This window comes from Oncorhynchus masou, chromosome 27 (assembly GCF_036934945.1).
Source record: "Oncorhynchus masou masou isolate Uvic2021 chromosome 27, UVic_Omas_1.1, whole genome shotgun sequence".
Lineage (NCBI taxonomy): Eukaryota > Metazoa > Chordata > Actinopteri > Salmoniformes > Salmonidae > Oncorhynchus > Oncorhynchus masou.
Window position 1 is genome coordinate 46,253,318 of NC_088238.1, and position 21,115 is coordinate 46,274,432.

Genomic DNA, 21,115 nt, shown 5'->3' on the forward strand with positions numbered 1-21,115 from the left:
TGGCCCTGGGCCCCCTTCAGCAGTATTACTTATGGCTAGGATGCGGGGACTGAGCTTGGGTCGATTCCGGTGTGAGTTATCTGGCCAAAATGTATTACTTGGCCCTCGGGCCATTAGGCCAACTCTCAGGCAGATGATTACACGGGCTGCTTTATATAATTAACATTTCGTTATTTCTTTTTCCATATTTTCTCATTGTTTCTGTGATTAAAAAAAAAAAAATCACATTTAAATGAAATTCCTGTCCTGTGTTGTATTTTAGTATTTTGATACTTGTGCAAGGCAATTGATAAGCATTAAAACTTTGTGATAGGAGCCTCCCGAGTTGCGCAGTGGTCTAAGACACTGCATCGTGTTGCTACAGATGCTGGTTCGAGACCCGTGTCGACTGCGAACGAGAGACCCATGGCGGCAGGGTAGCCTAGTGGTTAAAGTGTTGGACTATTAACTGAAAGGTTGCAAGTTCAAATCCCTGAGCTGACAAGGTACAAATCTGTTGTTCTGCCCCTGAACAGGCAATTAACCCACTGTTCCTAGGCTGTCATTGAAAATAAGAATTTGTTCTTAACTGACTTGCCTAGTAAAAGAAAGGTAAAAAAATTAAAATGGCGACGCACAATTGTCCCAGAGTTGTCTGAGTTAGGGGAGGGTTTGGCTGGCCGGGATGTCCTTGTCCCATCGTGCTGTAGATACTCCTGTGGTGGGCCAGGCGCATGCAAGCTGACATGGTCACCAGATGCATGGTGTTTCCTCCAACAATATTTTTTTTTTTGTGGATGGGTATTAATTTCAATGTATAAAATGTATAATAGTAATATTTAAAATGAGTAAATCGGTTCATTTTGTATACATTTATTTAAATTTGCATCGGGATGCTTCTGGGGGGATTCTGGTAAGATTCCTGCAAAGCCTGAATTCTGGGCAGTCATTCATTTTGATTCTGGACCGAGTCCGACACTCGATTCTGGGCTGATTCAATCAGTTCCGGCACCCAGGAAGCGGGCCGCTTCTGGGCCGATTCCTCATTGCTAGCTGGGAAGGCTCGACAGGTGCTCAAGATACGTGCTTTCAAGACCATAAATCACTATCATCTCTTTGCTACGAATGTATATTTTATAAGTCCAATAATATTCTGATACTCTGTGATAATATTTAATCTCCATCAAGTGCATACCTTGGCATCCAGGCCTTATTAGGCCAACTTGTAACCTAGCCTATTGATAGAAAGATGACTGATAGCTAAATGATGACAGATAGCTAAGATGATTCATTCGATGATATCCTTCAATCTCTCTCCTTTCTCTTAGGGCTGTTTTGCTGTGTGTGTATTTCAGAATTGGTCAAATACAGTCACACCATTGGAGAATCTGCCACGCCTTTGCCTCCACGGACCATCTCAGCAATTCTCAGCCGCAGTCCGCACACAGTGCACTTTCCCTAAACGGCCTGGAGGGGGTGGTATTGCTACACTCAGGTATGGCCCAAGCACCGAGCCATGGATTTCTATTCTCTCTCTCTCTTGTCTCTTCCTCTGCCTCTCTCTCACTCTCTTATTATTTCTGGGGTGTATTTTATTAGGGTCCCCATTAGCTGTTGCTAATGCAGCCGCTACTCATCCTGGGGTCTCTCTCTCTAACGTGAATGTCCTTGAGTGGCTTTCATCGTCTTCTTTACTCTTTTCTGTGGATGGATGACCAGCTTTTTACACTCACCAATCCTTTCACCTTAACCCTGTATAACGTTATGGGACACTCCCTTCCTAGCTCCTCAGAGTCATTTCTCGCTCTCTCTCGCTCTCTCTCGCTCTCTCCCTCCCTCTGTTTCCGGCTTTCCCTTCCCCCACTTTCTCTAAACACATACTCATTTCAAGAGAGAGTAAAGTCAACGATACAACACACCCATTTTACTCAAACTACACAGGAAATGGGAGAGGAAGGGGTTAAGGAATTCTACAAATGCACTCAAATTCAAAGCCCCTTGAGCCTTTGTGTGTGTGCGCATGTGTGTGTGTCTGCCTAAGTGCTTGTGTGTGTGTGTGTGTGTGTGTGTGTGTGTGTGTGTGTGTGTGTGTGTGTGTGTGTGTGTGTGTGTGTGTGTGTGTGTGTGTGTGTGTGTGTGTGTTACAAACGGTCTAATGTCCCCATAATGATGTTAGGGTGTATACACTAATGCACTAATGACGTAAACAGAGGAGATGGCTGTTAAATAAAATCTCCCATCTCTGCTCACATGAAAAGTTCAAATCAAATCAAATTGTATTTGTCACATGCTTTGTAAACAACAAGTGTAGGCTAACAGTGAAATGCTTACGGGCCCTTCCCAACAATGCAGAGAGAAATAAAATAGAGAAATAATAGAAAAGTAAAACACGTAATAATACAAGTAATAATGGATACATAATGAGGTCACATACACATATTTAGCAGATGTTATTGAGTGTGTGTGAATGCTTATGTTCCTAGCTCCAACTGTAATACTTAACAATACAACACAATACACGCAAATCCAACAAATAAAAAGAAAGGAATTAAGAAATATAGACATTACAATGAGGAATGTCAGAGCCAGGAATATAAATATACATGTAAAGTGCCTTCGGAAAATATTCAGACCCCTTGACTTTTTCTACATTTTGTTACGTTAAAGCCTTATTCTAAAAGGGATTAAATAAATAAAAAAATCCTCAGCAATCTACACACAATACCCCCTAATGAGAAAGTAAAAATAGTTGTACTTTTTCTTTGCTAATAAATTAAAATAAAAAACTGAAAAACTTTATGAACATAAGTATTTGCTATGAGACTTGAAATTGAGCTCAGGTGCATCCTGTTTCCATTGATCATCCTTGAGATGTTTCCACAACTTGATTGGAGTCCACCTGTGGTAAATTGATTGGACATGATTTGGAAAGGCACACACTTGTCTATATAAAGTCCCATTGTTGACAGTGCTGGTCATAACAAAACCAAGCCTTGAGGTCGACGGAATTGCCCACAGAGCTCAGAGACAGGATTGTGTCGAGGCACAGATCTGGGGAAGGGTACCAAAACGTTTCTGCAGCATTGAAGGTGGTGGCAGCATCATACTGTGGGTGTGTTTTTCAGCGACAGGGACTGGGAGACTAGTCAGGGTCGAAGCAAAGATGAACGGAGCAAAGTACAGAGAGATCCTTGATGAAACCTACACCAGAGCGCTCAGGACATCAGACTGTGGCAAGGTTCAACTTCCAACAGGACAAAACCCTAAGCACATAGCCAAGACAACGCATAAGTGGCTTCGGGACAAGCCTCTGAATTTCCTTGAGTGGCCCAGCCAGAGCCCGGACTTGAACTCGATTGAACATCTCTGGAGAGACCTGAAAATAGCTGTGCAGCAATGCTTCCCATCCAACCTGACAGAGCTTGAGAGAGCTTGCAGAGAAGAATGGGAGAAATTCCCCAAATACAGGTGTGCCAAGCCTGTAGCGTCATACCCAAGAAGACTCAAGGTTGTAATTGCTGCCAAATGTGCTTCAACAATGTACTGAGAAAAGGGTCTGAAAACGTATGTAAATGTAATGTTTCTAAAAACCTGTTTTGCTTTTTCATTATGGGGTATTGCGTGTAGTTTGATGAGGGAAAAAACTATTTAATCAGTTTTAGAATAGGGCTGTAACCTAACAAAATGTGGAAAAAGTCAAGGAGTCTGAATACTCCAAAGGCACTGTATGTGATGGTGTGTATAGATAGACAGTATGGACAGTATGTGAATAGAAAAGGTGTGTTCAGCAGTAGTTATATAGGATGAGTATAATACAGTATATACAGTTGATGTCAGAAGTTTACATACTCCTTAGCCAAATACATTTAAACTCAGTAAAAATTCCCTGTCTTAGGTCAGTTAGGATCACCACTTTATTTTAAGAATGTGAAATGTCAGAATAATAGTAGAGAGAATAATTTATTTCAGCTTTTATTTCTTTCATCACATTCCCAGTGGGTCAGAAGTTTACATATACTCAATTAGTATTTGATAGCACTGCCTTTAAATTGTTTTACTTGGGTCAAACGTTTCGGGTAGCTTTCCACAAGCTTCCCACACTAAGTTGGGTGAATTTTGGCCCATTCCTCCTGACAGAGCTGGTGTAACTGAGTCAGGTTTGTAGGTCTCCTTGCTCATACACGCTTTTTCAGTTCTGCCCACATATTTTCTATAGGATTGAGGTCATGGCTTTGTGATGCCCACTCCAATAACTTGAATTTGCTGGCCTTAAGCCACTTTGGAAGTATGCTTAGGGTCATTGTCCATTTGGAAGACCCATTTGAGACCAAGCTTTAACTTCCTGACTGATGTCTTGAGATGTTGCTTCAATATATCCACATCATTTTCCTGCCTCACGATGCCATCTATTTTGTGAAGTGCCCCAGTCCCTCCTGCAGCAAAGCACCCCCACAACATGATGCTGCCACCCCCGTGCTTCAAGGTTGGGATGCTGTTCTTCGGCTTGCAAGCCTCCCCCTTTTTCCTCCAACCATAACGATGGTCATTATGGCCAAACAGTTCTATTTTTGTTTCATCAGACCAGAGGACATTTCTCCAAAAAGTACAATCTTTGTCCCCATGTTCAGTTGAAAACCGTAGTCTGGCTTTTTTATGGCGGTTTTGGAGCAGTGGCTTCTTCCTTGCTGAGCGTCCTTTCAGGTTATGTCGATAGGTCTCTTTTTACTGTGGATATAGATACTTTGTACCTGTTTTCTCCAGCATCTTCACAAGGTCCTTTGCTGCTGTTCTGGGATTGATTTTCACTTTTCACACTAAAGTACGTTAATCTCTAGGAAACAGAACGAGTCTCCTTCCTGAGCGGTATGACTGATGCCTGGTCCTATGGTGTTTATACTTGCGTACTATTGTTTGTACAGATGAAAGTGGTACCTTCAGGCGTTTGGAAATTGCTCCCAAGGATGAACCAGACTTGTGGAGGTCTACAATTCTTTTCAAAGGTCTTGGCTGATTTATTTTGATTTTCCCATGATGTCAAGCAAAGAGGCACTGAGTTTGAAGGTGGGTCTTGAAAACCACCCACAGGTACACCTCCAATTGACTCAAATGATGTCAATTCGCCTATCAGAAGCTTCTAAAGCCATGACATCATTTTCTGGAATTTTCCAAGCTGTTTAAAGACACAGTCAACTTGGTGTATGTAAACTTCTGACCCACTGGGATTGTGATACAGTGAATTATAAGTGAAATAATCTGTCTGTAAACAATTGTTGGAAAAATTACTTGTGTCATGCACAAAGTAGATTGTCTTAACCGACAACTATAGTTTGTTAACAAGTCATTTGTGGAGTGGTTGAAAAACAAGTTTTATTGACTCCAACCTAAATGTATGTCAACTTCCGACTTCAACTGTATATATGAATTGGGTTAAACAGAATGTAAACATTATTAATGTGACCAGTGTTCAATGACTATGTACATTACATGGCCAAAAATAGGTGGACAGCTGCTTGTCAAATGTCTCATGCCAAAATCATGGGCATTAATATGGAGTTGGTTATCATTGTCTCTGATTGGGAACCATATTTAGGCAGCCATATTCTTTGAGTGTTTCGTGGGTGATTGTTCCTGTCTCTGTGTTTTCCACCAGATAGGGCTGTTTTCGGGTTGTTTGTTATTTTATTAGTTTAATCGTGTATAGTTTCCTTATCAAATAAAATGAATCACAACTACGCTGCATTTTGGTCCGCTCCTCCTTCCCACAACGAAAGCCGTGACATCAAGTACTATTTTGTTTTTCAAATGCTTTGTTTGATAGAGTCTGTCTGGAGTGTCAGGTGACAGGCACTTTTCGGGACTATTTCATTGGTTATATTATGCCAGGCAAACTCATTAGAGTGCAGCTAATGTTTTTGAAAGACAACAAATACTATTTTAACTCTGTCTGGTTAAACAATGACGACAACTGACAAGAAGAAATAGAGCAAATGTTGATACTTTTAACCTCAACAAAATGCAGACAGATTTATGATCATTTGGAGATGTGTGTTCTCTACTAACTCTCTTTCAGTTCCTAGTGCTGGCATCTTGCCAGGTTTCTCTCAGAAAACATTCATGAAATGAAGACTGCAACCAGACTCCATCCTTAGTGATCAAGAGCAAATTGCCCGCTGGGTACACCACACCCATTCAACATGGAAACTTGGGTCTTATTTGGTTGAGATGTTGATCAATAAGATTTCCACCATTATTCACCCACTCAAAAAGATAGCTAGAAGTTTGCTGAAATTCAAATGTTTCGAATGTTGGTTGTGCTTTCAACCATCTGAAAGCACAACCAAATTACAGTGGAAAAACAATGTTGGATATTTGGTTTAGTTGTCATCTAAATGTGTTATCACTGCGCTTTTAACCAATTAAAAGCACAAGTTAACGTGTTATCACTGTGCTTCATCAAATAGCAAAAACAAATGACCTGGATTTCAGTTGAGATGAAATCAAATCAATTGTTATTCATCACATGCTTCGTAAGTAAGAGGTGTGGACAAATAGTGAAATGCTTACTTACGGGCCCTTCCCAACAACGCAGAGTGAAAGAAAATAGATACATAAGTAAAACACGTAATAATAAAAGCGAAAATAGATACATAATGAGTAATGATAACTTGACTATATACAAGGGGTAACATGCAGGGAAACAAGGGGTAACATAACTAGGATTAAAGTCACTGACTGATAAAGAGAGAGAAGGAGCAATTGAAGATATGGCCAGTTGGAAATGATTTACAGATGGGCTTGAAGGAAGGGGGAGGGGAGAAAAAGAAGTTGAGGCAACAGATGAGAGCAAATTGCATGGGAAGGAAAGCAAGAGAACAGTTATGGTGAAAGGGGTCACCTGTGGGAGAGACTTCTGAGGAAGAGAGAGGAGAGAAAACAGCAGACATTTTTAGTCTGTTGTTATTTCAGCCTTTCCAATATTATCATCATCTCCATTTCAGAGGAGTTCCCTTCCTATTGCTTGCTAAAAATAAAATAAAGAGTGTTATTAGTCTTATTAGTGTTGTTTTAGTGTCTCCTTTATGCAACCAAATGAAATGGTGATTGCTGAATATGACGATGAAAACAAAAAGTTTGTTTGGTGAAAACAATTGGAAAATGGGACTGGAGTGAGGTGTGTTGGTAAGATATACCAAGCTGACACTCAACAAGTAGCAGTGAACCAAGCTGACACTCAACAAGTAGCAGTGAGCCAAGCTGACACTCAACAAGTAGCAGTGAACCAAGCCGACACTCAACAAGTAGCAGTGAGCCAAGCTGACACTCAACAAGTAGCAGTGAACCAAGCTGACACTCAACAAGTAGCAGTGAGCCAGGCTGACACTCAACAAGTAGCAGTGAACCAAGCTGACACTCAACAAGTAGCAGTGAACCAAGCTGACACTCAACAAGTAGCAGTGAACCAAGCTGACACTCAACAAGTAGCAGTGAGCCAAGCTGACACTCAACAAGTAGCAGTGAACCAAGCTGACACTCAACAAGTAGCAGTGAACCAAGCTGACACTCAACAAGTAGCAGTGAACCAAGCTGACACTCAACAAGTAGCAGTGAGCCAAGCTGACACTCAACAAGTAGCAGTGAACCAAGCCGACACTCAACAAGTAGCAGTGAGCCAAGCTGACACTCAACAAGTAGCTGTGAACCAAGCTGACACTCAACAAGTAGCAGTGAACCAAGCTGACACCCAACAGGTAGGAGTGAGCCAAGCTGACACTCAACAAGTAGCAGTGAACCAAGCTGACACCCAACAGGTAGGAGTGAGCCAAGCTGACACTCAACAAGTAGCAGTGAACCAAGCTGACACTCAACAGGTAGGAGTGAGCCAAGCTGACACCCAACAAGTAGGAGTGAACCAAGCTGACACTCAACAAGCTGTAACAAGTGAACCAAGCTGACACCCAACAGGTAGGAGTGAGCCAAGCTGACACTCAACAAGTAGCAGTGAACCAAGCTGACACCCAACAGGTAGGAGTGAGCCAAGCTGACACCCAACAATCAGGAGTGAGCCAAGCTGACACCCAACAATCAGGAGTGAGCCAAGCTGACACCCAACAATCAGGAGTGAGCCAAGCTGACACCCAACAATCAGGAGTGAGCCAAGCTGACACCAAACAGGTAGGAGTGAGCCAAGCTGACACCCAACAATCAGGAGTGAGCCAAGCTGACACCCAACAATCAGGAGTGAGCCAAGCTGACACCCAACAGGTAGGAGTGAGCCAAGCTGACACCCAACAGGTAGGAGTGAGCCAAGCTGACACCCAACAGGTAGGAGTGAGCCAAGCTGACACCCAACAGGTAGGAGTGAGCCAAGCTGACACCCAACAGGTAGGAGTGAGCCAAGCTGACACCCAACCAAGCTGACACCCAACAGGTAGGAGTGAGCCAAGCTGACACCCAACAGGTAGGAGTGAGCCAAGCTGACACCCAACAGGTAGGAGTGAGCCAAGCTGACACCCAACAATCAGGAGTGAGCCAAGCTGACACCCAACAGGTAGGAGTGAGCCAAGCTGACACCCAACAATCAGGAGTGAGCCAAGCTGACACCCAACAGGTAGGAGTGAGCCAAGCTGACACCCAACAATCAGGAGTGAGTGTGTTACCTATTTGTACTACTGTTGTATGCACAAATCAAATGTTATTGGTCACATACACATATTTAACAGGTGTTATTTTGGGTGTAGCGAAATGCTTGTGTGTGTGTGTGTGTGTGTGTGTGTGTGTGTGTGTGTGTGCGTGCGTGCGTGCGTCCAGCTCTCTACTGTCCCAGCGCTGCACTTCCAACATAATGGATGGAGAGAGCAAAAATAAATGAGAAACACAGTTTTGTCTTGATTGAAACTGTTGAAATCAATTGTTTGACACCTTGACCTTTTCAGTAAAGGGAGGTAGGTAAGTATTTACGATAGCCTGCTGTATGCTAAATGAATGGTTCACACTTTGGCCTCTTTGGAGTCACATGCAGTAGCGGTGCGTGGGTATGTTCACTGGGGAAGCATTGTAATAATTGTTTGTTTGCTCTATAACCTGTTAATTCATATGACTTGAGATTGTGATACAGTGACGGGAAAAAAGTATTTGATACCCTGCTGATTTTGTACGTTTGCCCACTGACAAAGAAACGATCCGTCTATAACTTTAAATGGTAGGTTTATTTGAACAGTGAGAGACAGAATAATGACAAAGAAATCCAAAAAACGCATGTCAAAAATGTTTTAAATTGATTTGCATTTTAATGAGGGAAACAAGTATTTGACCCCCTCTCAATCAGAAAGATTTCTGGCTCCCAGGTGTATTTTATACAGGTAACAAGCTGAGATTAGGAGCACACTCTTAAAGGGATTGAAACATAAGAACACTCAACTGAAAGGTGGTTGGCATTTGAATCACGGGTTACACATTTAGTCATTTGGCAGGCACACTTATCCAGAGCATTAATATTAAGGTAGCTAGGTAAGACAACCACATATCAGGACTAGGAAGAAAAGACAAGTGCACAAGAAGGGCAAGTACATGGTAAGCTGTTGAAAATGTTTTAAGCCTGACATGAACATTCAATGGTTATTCAGACATTAATGATGGTATAGCATTTCTCTCCTAAAGACACATCTGAAGTATACAGTACATTCAACACACAGTATGGTTGCTATAGATTGGAGTGGTATTATATGCATGGCCCTCATTCATGGACGTCACTATTCAGCCATGATAGCAAAATTATGGAAGTGTGTTCTTTTTCAAACAATAAAATGCAAAGAGTACGCCCCCATGTTAACCGTCACGCAAGATAAGGAACAAAAAGTTAAAGCACTTGCTCAACATTTCTGGTGAAATTGCACTTCTTGCTTGGCCATCTAGTTTACCACTCTCTTTTCTGGGTCCTAAGCCACGTGAAGCTGTTGGGTGACCATGTGAACCTGCTGGATGCCTGATGTGGTCCGTGTCTTAACCTCACGAGCCATCTGGCACCAGGCACAAGCATAGCAGCAACACACCAACCCGACGTCCACGCAGGTCGAACCCTGAGAGGGGGGAGAAAGAAGGAGAGATGGATAGAAAATGAAAGCAGAAGACAAGGACACGTCAAGAGGACAGAGTTAAAATGAGGATATGGATAGAGGACAGAGTTAAAAGGAGGATACGGATAGAGGACAGAGTTAAAAGGAGGATACGGATAGAGGACAGAGTCAAAAGGAGGATACGGATAGAGGACAGAGTTAAAAGGAGGATACGGATAGAGGACAGAGTTAAAAGGAGGATACGGATAGAGGACAGAGTTAAAAGGAGGATACGGATAGAGGACAGAGTTAAAAGGAGGATACGGGTAGAGGATAGAGTTAAAAGGAGGATACGGATAGAGGTGGAGAGAAGAATAGGGCGTATAGAAAGATTCAGAGGAAGAAGAAGAGAGATATGGTTGTAGTTAATTCCATATTTAGCGTTATATTTAAAGGGGAATCAACACTAAGAACAACAACATTTCCAAGCACACCAATGATATTTCTTCACACCTCAAACGTCTGATAGTTTCCAACACCATTTCCCCTCAGAAGGGTAAATGAGAGGTGCTGTGGGTACCACCCCCACCTGCCCCCGCACCCTCTGTTCACACTCACCCCCGCTTCCCTGCTTCCGTCTACCCTCTTTCTCAACCCATCCCACCCACTTTCCCCACCCACCCTTCCATCTCCCAGGGCTCGTACTGTACCTGGATGCCATAGCGTTCTCTCATGGAGGAGCGCATGCAGCAGGAGACAGCCATAAAGGCACATGGGTCCAGCAGGGGCATACAGGCACACCAGCCGTAGTGGGAGGCCGTCTGACACTGAAAACAGGGGAAGCACCAAGTGGCACAGCAACCTGGAGGGGGGGGGGGCACAATTCAAGGTCATCAGAGTATTATGTAATAAGTACGTACTACTTGATGATTCATATGCAGTAGATTACAATGTGTCATAACAAACTTTTGTTCCGAGTGAAAAATAGAGGAAAAACAATACAAAAATGTATGTAAATAAACTCATTTTCAACACATACAGTTGGAGTCGGAAGTTTACATACACTTAGGTTGAAGTCAATAAAACTTGTTTTCAACCACTCCACAAATTACTTGTTAACAAACTATAGTTTTGGCAAGTCGGTTAGGACATCTACTTTGTGCATGACACAAGTCATTTTTCCAACAATTGTTTACAGACAGATTATTTCACTTATAACTCGCTATATCACAATTCCAGTGGGACAGAAGTTTACATACACTAAGTTGACTGTGCCTTTGAAAAGCTTGGAAAATTCCAGAAAACGATGTCATGGCTTTAGAAGCTTCTGATTGGCTAATTGACATAATTTGAGTCAATTAGACGTGTACCTGTGGATGTATTTCAAGGCCCACCTTCAAAAGAAATCAGCAAAGACCTCAGAATTTGTTTTTTAGACCTCCACAAGTCTGATTCATCCATGGGAGCAATTTCCAAACGCCTGAAGGTACCACGTTTCTCTGTACAAACAATAGTACACAAGTATAAACACCATGGGACAAAGCAGCAGTCATACCGATCAGGATGGAGACTCGTTCTGTCCCTTAGAGATTAATGTACTTTGGTGAGAAAAGTGCAAATCAATCTCAGAACAACAACAAAGGACCTTGTGAAGATGCTGGAGGAAACCGGTACAAAAGTATCTATATCCAAGTAAAACGAGTCCTGTATTCGCATAACCTGTAAGGCCGCTCAGCAAGGAAGAAGCCACGGCTCCAAAACCGCCATAAAAAATCCAGACTACGGTTTGCAACTGCACTTGTGGACAAAGATCGTACTTGCTGGAGAAATGTCCTCTGGTCTGATGAAACAAAAATAGACCTGTTTGGCCATAATGACCATTGTTTTGTTTGGAGGAAAAAGGGAGAGGCTTGCAAGCCGAAGAACTCTATCCCAACCGTGAAGCACGGGGGTGGCAGCATCATGTTGTGGAGGTGCTTTGCTGCAAGAGGGACTGGTGCACTTCACAAAATAGATGGCATCGTGAGGCAGGACAATTATGTAGATATATTGAAGCAACATCTCAAGACATCAGTCAGGAAGTTAAAGCTTGGTCACAAATGGGTCTTCCAAATGGACGATGACCCCAAGCATACAGTGGGGCAAAAAAGTATTTTGTCAATACTTATTTTCCACCATAATTTGCAAATAAATGTATTAAAAATCCTACAATGTGATTTTCTGGAGAAAAAAAATCTCATTTTGTCTGTCATAGTATAAGTGCACCTATGATTAAAATTACAGGCCTCATCTTTTTAAGTGTGAGAACTTGCACAATTGGTGGCTGACTAAATACTTTTTTTGCCCCACTGTACTTCCAAAGTTGTGGCAAAATGGCAACAAAGTCAAGTTATTGGAGTAGCCATCACAAAGCCCTGACCTCGACCCTATAGAAATATTGTGGGCAGAACTGAAAAAGTGTGTGCGAGCAACGAGGCCTACAAACCTGACTCAGTTACAACAGCTCTGTCAGGAGGAATGGGCCAAAATCCACACAACTTATTGTGGGAAGCTTGTGGAAGGCTACCCGAAACATTTGACCCAAATTAAGCAATTTAAAAGCAATGCTACCAAATACTAATTCAGTATATGTAAACTTCTGACCCACTGGGAATGTGATGAAAGAAATAAAAGCTGAAATAAATCATTCTCTCTACTATTATTCTGACATTTCACATTCTTAACATAACGTGGACATCCTTTATAACCCAAGACAGGGAATTGTTACTCGGATTAAATGTCAGGAATTGTGAAAAACTGAGTTTAAATGTATTTGGCTAAGGTGTATGTAAACTTCTGACTTCAACTGTATATATTACCTCATCATAATTTCTTCTCTCGTTTCTCCCACTTCCTCCCACTCAGCCTCTCCCTCTTTCCCTCAGTCCCACCACTAAGTGCTGGGTATGGTTGAGACAGAGTGAGTCAGATCTCAACTCTCCCTCTCTTCTTCACTCTCCAGCTCTCTCGAGAGCTCTCAACAACTACAGATCAATAACGGAAAACCATCAACCATCAACCGACCAGTGGTGGAAAAAGTACCACATTTTCATACTTGTAAAGTAAAGAAACCTTAATAGAAAATGACTCAAGTAAAAGTGAGTCACCCAGTAAAATAAACTACTTAAAACTAAGTAAAAGTCTAAAAGTATTTGGTTTTAAATATACTTAATTATCAAAAGTAAACTCAGCAAAAAAAGAAACATCCCTTTTTCAGGACCCTGTCTTTCAAAGATAATTCGTAAAAATCCAAATAACTTCACAGATCTTCATTGTAAAGGGTTTAAACACTGTTTCTCATGCTTGTTCAATGAACCATACGCAATTAATGAACATGCACCTGTGGAACGGTCATTAACAGCTTACAAATGGTAAGCAATTAAGGTCACAGTTATGAAAACTTAGGACACTAAAGAGGCCTTTCTACTGACTCTGAAAAACACCAGAAGAAATATGCCCAGTGTTCCTGCTCATCTGTGTGAATGTGCCTTAGGCATGCTGCAAGGAGGCATGAGGACTGCAGATGTGGCCATAGCAATACATTGCAATGTCTGTACTGTGAGACGCCTAAGACAGCGCTACAGGGAGACAGGATGGACAGCTGATCGTCCTTACAGTGGCAGACCACGTATAACAACACCTGCACAGGATCTGTAAATCCGAACATCACACCTGCGGGACAGGTACAGGATGGCAATGACAACTGCCTGAGTTACACCAGGAATGCACAATCCCTCCATCAGTGCTCAGACTGTCCACAATAGGCTGAGAGAGGCTGGACTGAGGGCTTGTAGGCCTGTTGTAAGGCAGGTCCTCACCAGACATCACTGGCAACAACGTCACCTATGGGCACAAACCCACCGTCGCTGGACCAGACAGGACTGGCAAAAAGTGCTCTTCACTGACGAGTCGCAGTTTTGTCTCACCAGGTGTGGTGGTCGGATTCAAGTTTATCGTTGAAGGAATGAGCGTTACACCGAGGACTATACTCTGGAGCGGGATTGATTTGGAGGAGGATGTTCATGGTCATGGTCTGGAGAGGTGTGTCACAGCATCATCAGACGAAGCTTGCTGTCATTGTAGGCAATCTCAATGCTGTGTGTTACAGGGAAGACATCCTCCTCCCTCATGTGGTACCCTTCCTGCAGGCTCATCCTGACATGTCCCTCCAGCATGACAATGCCACCAGACATACTGCTCATTCTGTGCATGATTTCCTGTCATGTCAGTGTTCTGCCGTGGCCAGCGAAGAGCTCGAATCTCAATCCCATTGAGCATGTCTGGGACCTACCTGTTGGATTGGAGGGTGAGGGCTAGGGCCATTCCCCCCAGAAATGTCCGGGAACTTGCAGGTGCCTTGGTGGAAGAGTGGGGTAACATCTCACAGCAAGAACTGGCAAGTCTGGTGTAGTCCATGAAGAGGAGATGCACTGCCGTACTTAATGCAGCTGGTGGCCACACCAGATACTGATTTACTTTTGATTTTGACCCCCCCTTTGTTCAAGGACACATTATTCCATTTTTGTTAGTCACATGTCTGTGGAACTTGTTCAGTTTATGTATCTTGTTATGTTCATACAAATATTTACACATGTTAAGTTTGCTGAAAATAAACGCAGTTGAGAGTGACAGGACGTTTCTTCTTTTGCTGAGGTTAGATGTAATTGCTAAAATATACTTAAGTATCAAATGTAAAAGAAAAAGTAGAAATTATTTCAAATTCCTTATGTTAAGCAAACCTGACGGCACCATTTTCTTGTTTTATATTTCTTTCGTGATAGCCAGGGGCACACTCCACATTCAGACATAATTTACAAACTAAGCATGTGTGTTAGGTTAGTCCGCCAGATCAGGCAGTAGGGATGACCAGGGATGTTCTCTTGATAAGTGCGTGAAATTGGGCAATTTTCATGTCCTCCTATGCATTCAAAATGTACTTTTTGGTGTCAGGGAAATTGTACGGAGTAAAGATTTTTACTTTAGTACTTTACACTGCTGCAACCGACTAATGAATATACAATAATTGTAAGGCAGGGATGGCATCAAATGATTTCAGTTCTCTCCTGTTCACTGTCGCTGTTCATCAGGGCCGCAATAGGTGATACCAATATATCCGCCCCACGCAAAACTAGAATAGTCCCAGTAAGCAAAATTATGTTGAAAAGACGTAAAAAATACATACATTTGAAGTCGGAAGATTACATTAGCTTAGGTTGGAGTCATCAACCACTCCACACATTTCTTGTCAACAAACTATAGTTTTGGCAAGTCGGTAAGACAATCTACTTTGTGCATGACACAAGTCATTTTTCCAATAATTGATTACAGACAGATTATTTCACTTATAATTCACTGTATCACAATTCCAGTGGATCAGAAGTTTACATACACTAAATTGACTGTAACTTTAAACAGCTTGGAAAATTCCAGAAAATTATGTAATGGCTTTATAAGCTTCTGATAGGCTAATTGACATCATTTGAGTCAATTGGAGGTGTACCTGTGGATGTATTTCAAGGCCTACCTTCAAACTCTTTGCTTGACATCATGGGAAAATATTTTTTTGCCAAGACTTCAGAAAACAAATTGTTGACCTCCAGAAGTCTGGTTCATCCTTGGGAGCAATTTCCAAACGCCTGAAGGTACCACGTTCATCTGTACAACCAATAGTACGCAAGTACAAACAGCCATCATACTCAGGAAGGAGACACGTTCTGTCTCCTAGAGATTAACGTACTTTGGTGTGAAAAGTGCAAATCAATCCCAGAACCACAGCAATGGACCTTGTGAAGATGCTTGAGGAAACAGGTACAAAACTATCTATATCCACAGTAAAATGAGTCCTATATCGACATAACCTGAAAGGCCGCTCAGCAAGGAAGAAACCACGGCTCCAAAACCGCCATAAAAAAGCCAGACTACGGTTTGTAACTGCACTTGGGGACAAAGATTGTACTTTTTGGAGCCGTCTGATGGTCTGATGTAACAAAAATAGAAATGTTTGGCCATAATAACCATCGTTATGTTTGGAGGAAAAAGGGGGAGGCTTGCAACCCGAAGAACACCAGTACAACCGTGAAGCATGGGGGTGGCAGCATCATGTTATGGGGGTGCTTTGCTGCAGGAGTGACTTGAGCACTTCCAAAATAGATGGCATCATGAGGAGGGGAAATTATGTGGATATATTGAAGCAACATCAAGACATCAGCCAGGAAGTTAAAGCTTGGTTGCAAATGGGTCTTCCAAATGGACAATGACCCCAAGCTTACTTCCAATGTTGTGGCAAAATGGCATAAGAACGGTAAGTCATGGCTAATATAGCCGACAGCTATATATGTTATTACTTTACTTGTGTATCATATAAGCTAGCGTAATGTTAAATCAATGAGCCTCCACACAGTCAGTCAGTGCGGGAACGTGATCATTGCACCCAAGATTGAGCTACAGCTGGCTAGGCAGTTGGAAGCCTAAATCCTGCCTGATGTTCCTATAACAAGGTTGGGCGATTGTGGTTGGGCGATTGTGTACAAGCCTACATCGCCCGATTGCACACCATTGCGATCCTCGATAGTCGATCACTATTGGGGGGGAGGGGGTTCTTTGTCATGGCTACCCATGTATTTCCATGGATATATAAAGTTTATTTGGAAAATAATAAATCTATGGATATTTTTAAAGGCATTCATGATTTGCGTAAATGTAATATACTAACTATTACTCTTGTTAAAAAAATGAAATGGTATTACGTTTGGTGAAGAGCCCATTATGACTTGTTTAGGACTCGAAACTCAAAGTTAAAGACTTGAGACTTGACTTGATAGTTGACGGTCTTGACTTGAGACTTGACTCGGACTTGCCTGTCTTGACTTGGAACTTGAGTGCTAAGACTTGAGACTTACTTGTGACTTGTAAAACAATGACTTGGTCCCACCCCTGCAAAGCCCTGACCTCAATCCTATAGAAAATTTGTGAGCAGAACTTAAAAAGCGTGTACGAGCAAGGAGGCCTACAAATCTGACTCAGTTACAACAGCTCTGTCAGGAGGAATAGGCCAAAATTCACCCAACTTATTGTGGGAAGCTTGTGGAAGGCTACCCGAAACGTTTGAACCAAGTTAAACAATTTAAAAGCAATGCTACCAAATACTAATTGAGTGTATGTAAACTTCTGACCACTGGGAATGTGCTGAAAAAAATAAAAGCTGAAATAAATCATTCTCTCTACTATTATTCTGACATTTCACATTCTTAAAGTAAAGTGGTTATCCTAACTGACCTAAGACAGGGAATTTTTATTAGGATTAAATGTTAAGGTGTATGTAAACTTCTGACTTCAACTGTATTTTCCAGACCTTGAAGTTAGGTCCAATTCAGGATCTGAATGAAAGGTGAAATGGTATTTTCCGTATGATTTAAAATAAAAACTTTCCATGACATTGAAAATATGTATTTTCTGGATGTTGAAATCAGGCTAATTATTGGGTTCTGTATGAAAGTTGAAAATAAGTAATTTATAGACATCTATGTTTAGGCCAAATCAAGGCTGGTCCAGACCGGACAAAATCTGAACCAAACATAGACGTCTATGATAGACCAAAAACCAATGTCCATGGATGTGGAAATCAAGGCCGGTCCAGAACTGCATAAGAAAAAGACGTCCACAAGGCGTTGGTGTCAGTCTGTGCTTACTGAGATGTAGCCTGAATTGAATTGCATGAATTCCCATCTATGTGGTCAGTCTACCGTTTGGAAGACCCCAAAAACGACATCCAGACAGGACCAAAAAAACATGTCCCTAAGACATCAGCTTGTGATCACGTAGGCCCACAGTTTGTAAAACCTGCCATTGCGTTGACTTTATTAGTCCTGATTCCAGTGACTAGTCAATTTGGTCATTTAAGCTGTGAATATCAGCTACACAACTTTAGCAGGAGCCTATTTGCAATGTATTTACACAGCAGGAAATGCAGAAGTTTTTTATGTTTTGCTGTGATCAGCTTGTCAAAAATGGACAGATACAAACTTGAAACCACTGATCATGACAATGGCGTGAAACTCCTGGACAACAGTTGTGATTGTCCATTCCATATTGTCCATTTCACTTTTACCTGTCCTGTTTTTAGGATATGTTTGTTAACATGACAGCCCTCGTCAATCTGCTGCCATATCGCGTTTAATGAGCGGGCGGGCGGTGATGTTCATGTAAAATGTCTAAATGAAACAAACTCTGTCCCTCCCTGTAACGCTGAACATTCATTGACATTCCTGGAGCGCAGCCCCCCTTGGTCTCCATGGTTCCTGATGACGTCACCCCTTTAGCTCTGGCTTTGTGTTTGTAATTCTCCAATCGGGTTCTCCTTGACCCTCCAACCACCCCCATTTCCCTTCCAGTAAATGTTAAATTCGCACAGGAAAACACAGCTCAGACCCCTCCCCTGGTAGGCCTGCAGTTTTCTTTTTTCAATTGAACTATATAATGAATATGTATGCCTACTCTGAAATAATCTAAAAAAAAATGTAATAATAGAAATATACATTACAAAATAAAACATACACCTAGATCTGGGTGTGGAGATGAGCATATTATGGAAGTGACTCGATATGACTTACATGTGCCCATGTCAGAGCAGCAGTCAAACAGTCCTGTGCTCCATTGCCCTGAGCTCTGGGTGGTGGTTACAGTGGTAATCTGCTGCTGGACAGCCATAGCTACACCACAACACACCCAAGGAGGTAGGGAATGAGGAAAGGAGAGCGTGAGAGAGAGAGCGTGGGAGAGAGAGAGGGAAGTAAGACAGGAGGGAGGGAGAAAGGAAGGAAGGAAGGAAGGGAGGGAGGGAGGGGAGGAAGAGAAGAGCTTACATTTAGTGGGGAGAGAGATGTACTGGGCTGATAAGGGCTTTTAAATGCATGAAAGGATGTAGTTAGATATTATACATTTGCATGTTAAATGGTTAACTACTATCTTGAACAATAATAATTTCTAAGTTAAATCATGTTTATAGTAATGTATTTATTTAAAATACATGTTGTAACATTTCCAAAAATGTTTTGTTGTTGCTGCAAACAGCATGTGCCTGTATCAAATAATGTCGGACATTCATATTGAATAATACATTCATACGAAAAATAAAAACTATTGAAAAACAAAACGTGCTACTCATTTATATTGCTTATCTTGTCGAATCTTGAAAGTTTTGTAAATAAAATGCAACCAACCAGGAACACTTATTTTCTAAATAACTACTAAAGTTTATATCCATCTCTAATCCAATAGTTCCGGTTTCTAGTGGGAAAAGTGTAAACTCATCTCATTCGATGTAAACAAAAATACCTTAATAAGTCATGCAATATGAAAGAACGTACTCTATAATACATGAATATACATTTACGGAATTTGTAGTCTTACCTTTCTTAGTATTCAACTGCAGCCTGAGTAGAGAAAGGGTGGACACTGGTTGCAGCAGAGTGAACAACTGTGTGCAGCAGAGTGAACAACTGTGTGCAGCAGGCTATTCCAAAGAACCGATGAGCACATCTATAAGGTCAATGCGGAAAGCTGTAAGATCGGTTCCTGTTATAAAAGTTGACAAAGGTTACAATTTTGTCTCTGCCTAAATCCACCATATTGTAGCAAAAAACCTTCAGGAGTACTTTAATTATTGTGGGTCCAGTGACATTTTGATGTATATCAGGACGATATTATTTTGATATAATACTTACTCATATTATAATTGTTAGGGTCCTCCTCTTTATTGTCAGGACAAAAATATTTTCACGATTTCAGTAATATCTTCAAAATCAATAAATCAAAACAAGTTGTTGGGTTCATTTGACCTGATAAAGTTAAAATCATGTTGAAAAGTCATAAAACATACATTAAAAATGATAGTGTTGCTGCTTCCTGTTTTTATTTTTTATTGTTGGTTGAGTGTCAAAATACCGCTTTCAAGTATCCAAATTCATAATCAATATCCTGCAATAAGTCATGATATTTTGAAGACCAATACATAAAAGTTACTCGCTACACACACGTCACACTTGTGTTCAGATTACTTGTATTTTTCTAAATTAGTACCTTATAATATACACACGCACCAATATTTACCAAATGGTCACTCAAGACTGGAATTGATTAGCTTGTTCTACTGTAATCAATAGCGTGCTCAAATTAATCAGTCACATCAAAATGGTATATCAATCAATGGAACTGGGACCGTTTACGCTCTTCTAACAGACAAATCTTAATTATATACCACATATATGTCGATAGATGACAACTTGTCGTAGCCATTTATCAATGTAGAGTGCATTCAATTTAAGAATTATTGAGTCTATTGTGTTTTTGGGAACCTTCAATGCTGCAGAATTTTTTTTGGGGGGGTACCCTTCCCCACATCTGTGCCTCGACACAATCCTGTCTCGGAGCTCTATGGACAATTCCTTCGACCTCATGGCTTGGTTTTTGCTCTGACATGCAGCGTCAACTGTGGGACCTTATGCAGCAGGTGTGTACCTTTCCAAATCATGTACAATCAATGTAATTTACCACAGGTGGACTCCAATCAAGTTGTAGAAACCGCTCAAGGGTGATCAATGAAAACTGGATGCACCTGAGCTCAATTTCGAGTCTCAAAGAAAATGGTCTGAATACCAAATTCTGTGGGGTTCGTTTTTATCGTTATGGGGTATAACTTAATAATCAAATCCATGAAGTCCCACTACCGGCGCATATGACATAAACACAGCAAGCACCAAAAATATTGATATGTTTCAAGCCTTCGATTTTGTGAGATTGTAAAGACTATATACTTCAATACTAACGTCACCAATTTGAGGTAAAAAAAATAAAAAAAATGTGTACTTCCTATGCGGCAACTTTGGTTTTAGAAGTGGGGGGGGCTTCATAGTATTTATTTATCTGGTCTGATGACACCAAGATTGGATTATTTCGCCTGAATGCCAAGCGTCAGATCTGAAGGAAACCATCCCTATGGTGAAGCATGGTGGTGGCAGCATCATGCGTGTGGGGATGTTTTTCAGCGG

The 21,115-nt window shown here is 41.5% G+C and overlaps 1 protein-coding gene across 1 annotated transcript; it reads right to left on the bottom strand.

The window, feature by feature from the left end:
• Positions 1 to 9,166: 9,166 nt before the first annotated feature.
• On the bottom strand, positions 9,167 to 19,587 carry LOC135516313 (cornifelin homolog A-like). The gene is made up of 4 exons (XM_064940496.1): positions 19,479 to 19,587; positions 18,680 to 18,778; positions 10,742 to 10,893; positions 9,167 to 10,055 (listed from the first exon to the last, which is right to left on the bottom strand). Exons 2-4 carry the CDS (start codon positions 18,774 to 18,776, stop codon positions 9,915 to 9,917), a joined length of 390 nt encoding a protein of 129 aa, XP_064796568.1. The 5' UTR covers positions 18,777 to 18,778; positions 19,479 to 19,587; the 3' UTR covers positions 9,167 to 9,914.
• Between the last annotated feature and the right edge of the window lie 1,528 nt (positions 19,588 to 21,115).

Coding starts and splice junctions, on each gene's coding strand:
- LOC135516313 (XM_064940496.1), bottom strand. CDS start 18,776: ATGGCTGTCCAGCAGCAGATTACCACTGTAACCACCACCCAGAGCTCA. Junction 10,894..18,679: donor CTGCTCTGACATGGGCACAT/GTAAGTCATATC, acceptor CCCCCCCTCCAG/GTTGCTGTGCCACTTGGTGC. Junction 10,056..10,741: donor GAGAACGCTATGGCATCCAG/GTACAGTACGAG, acceptor CCCCCCTCTCAG/GGTTCGACCTGCGTGGACGT.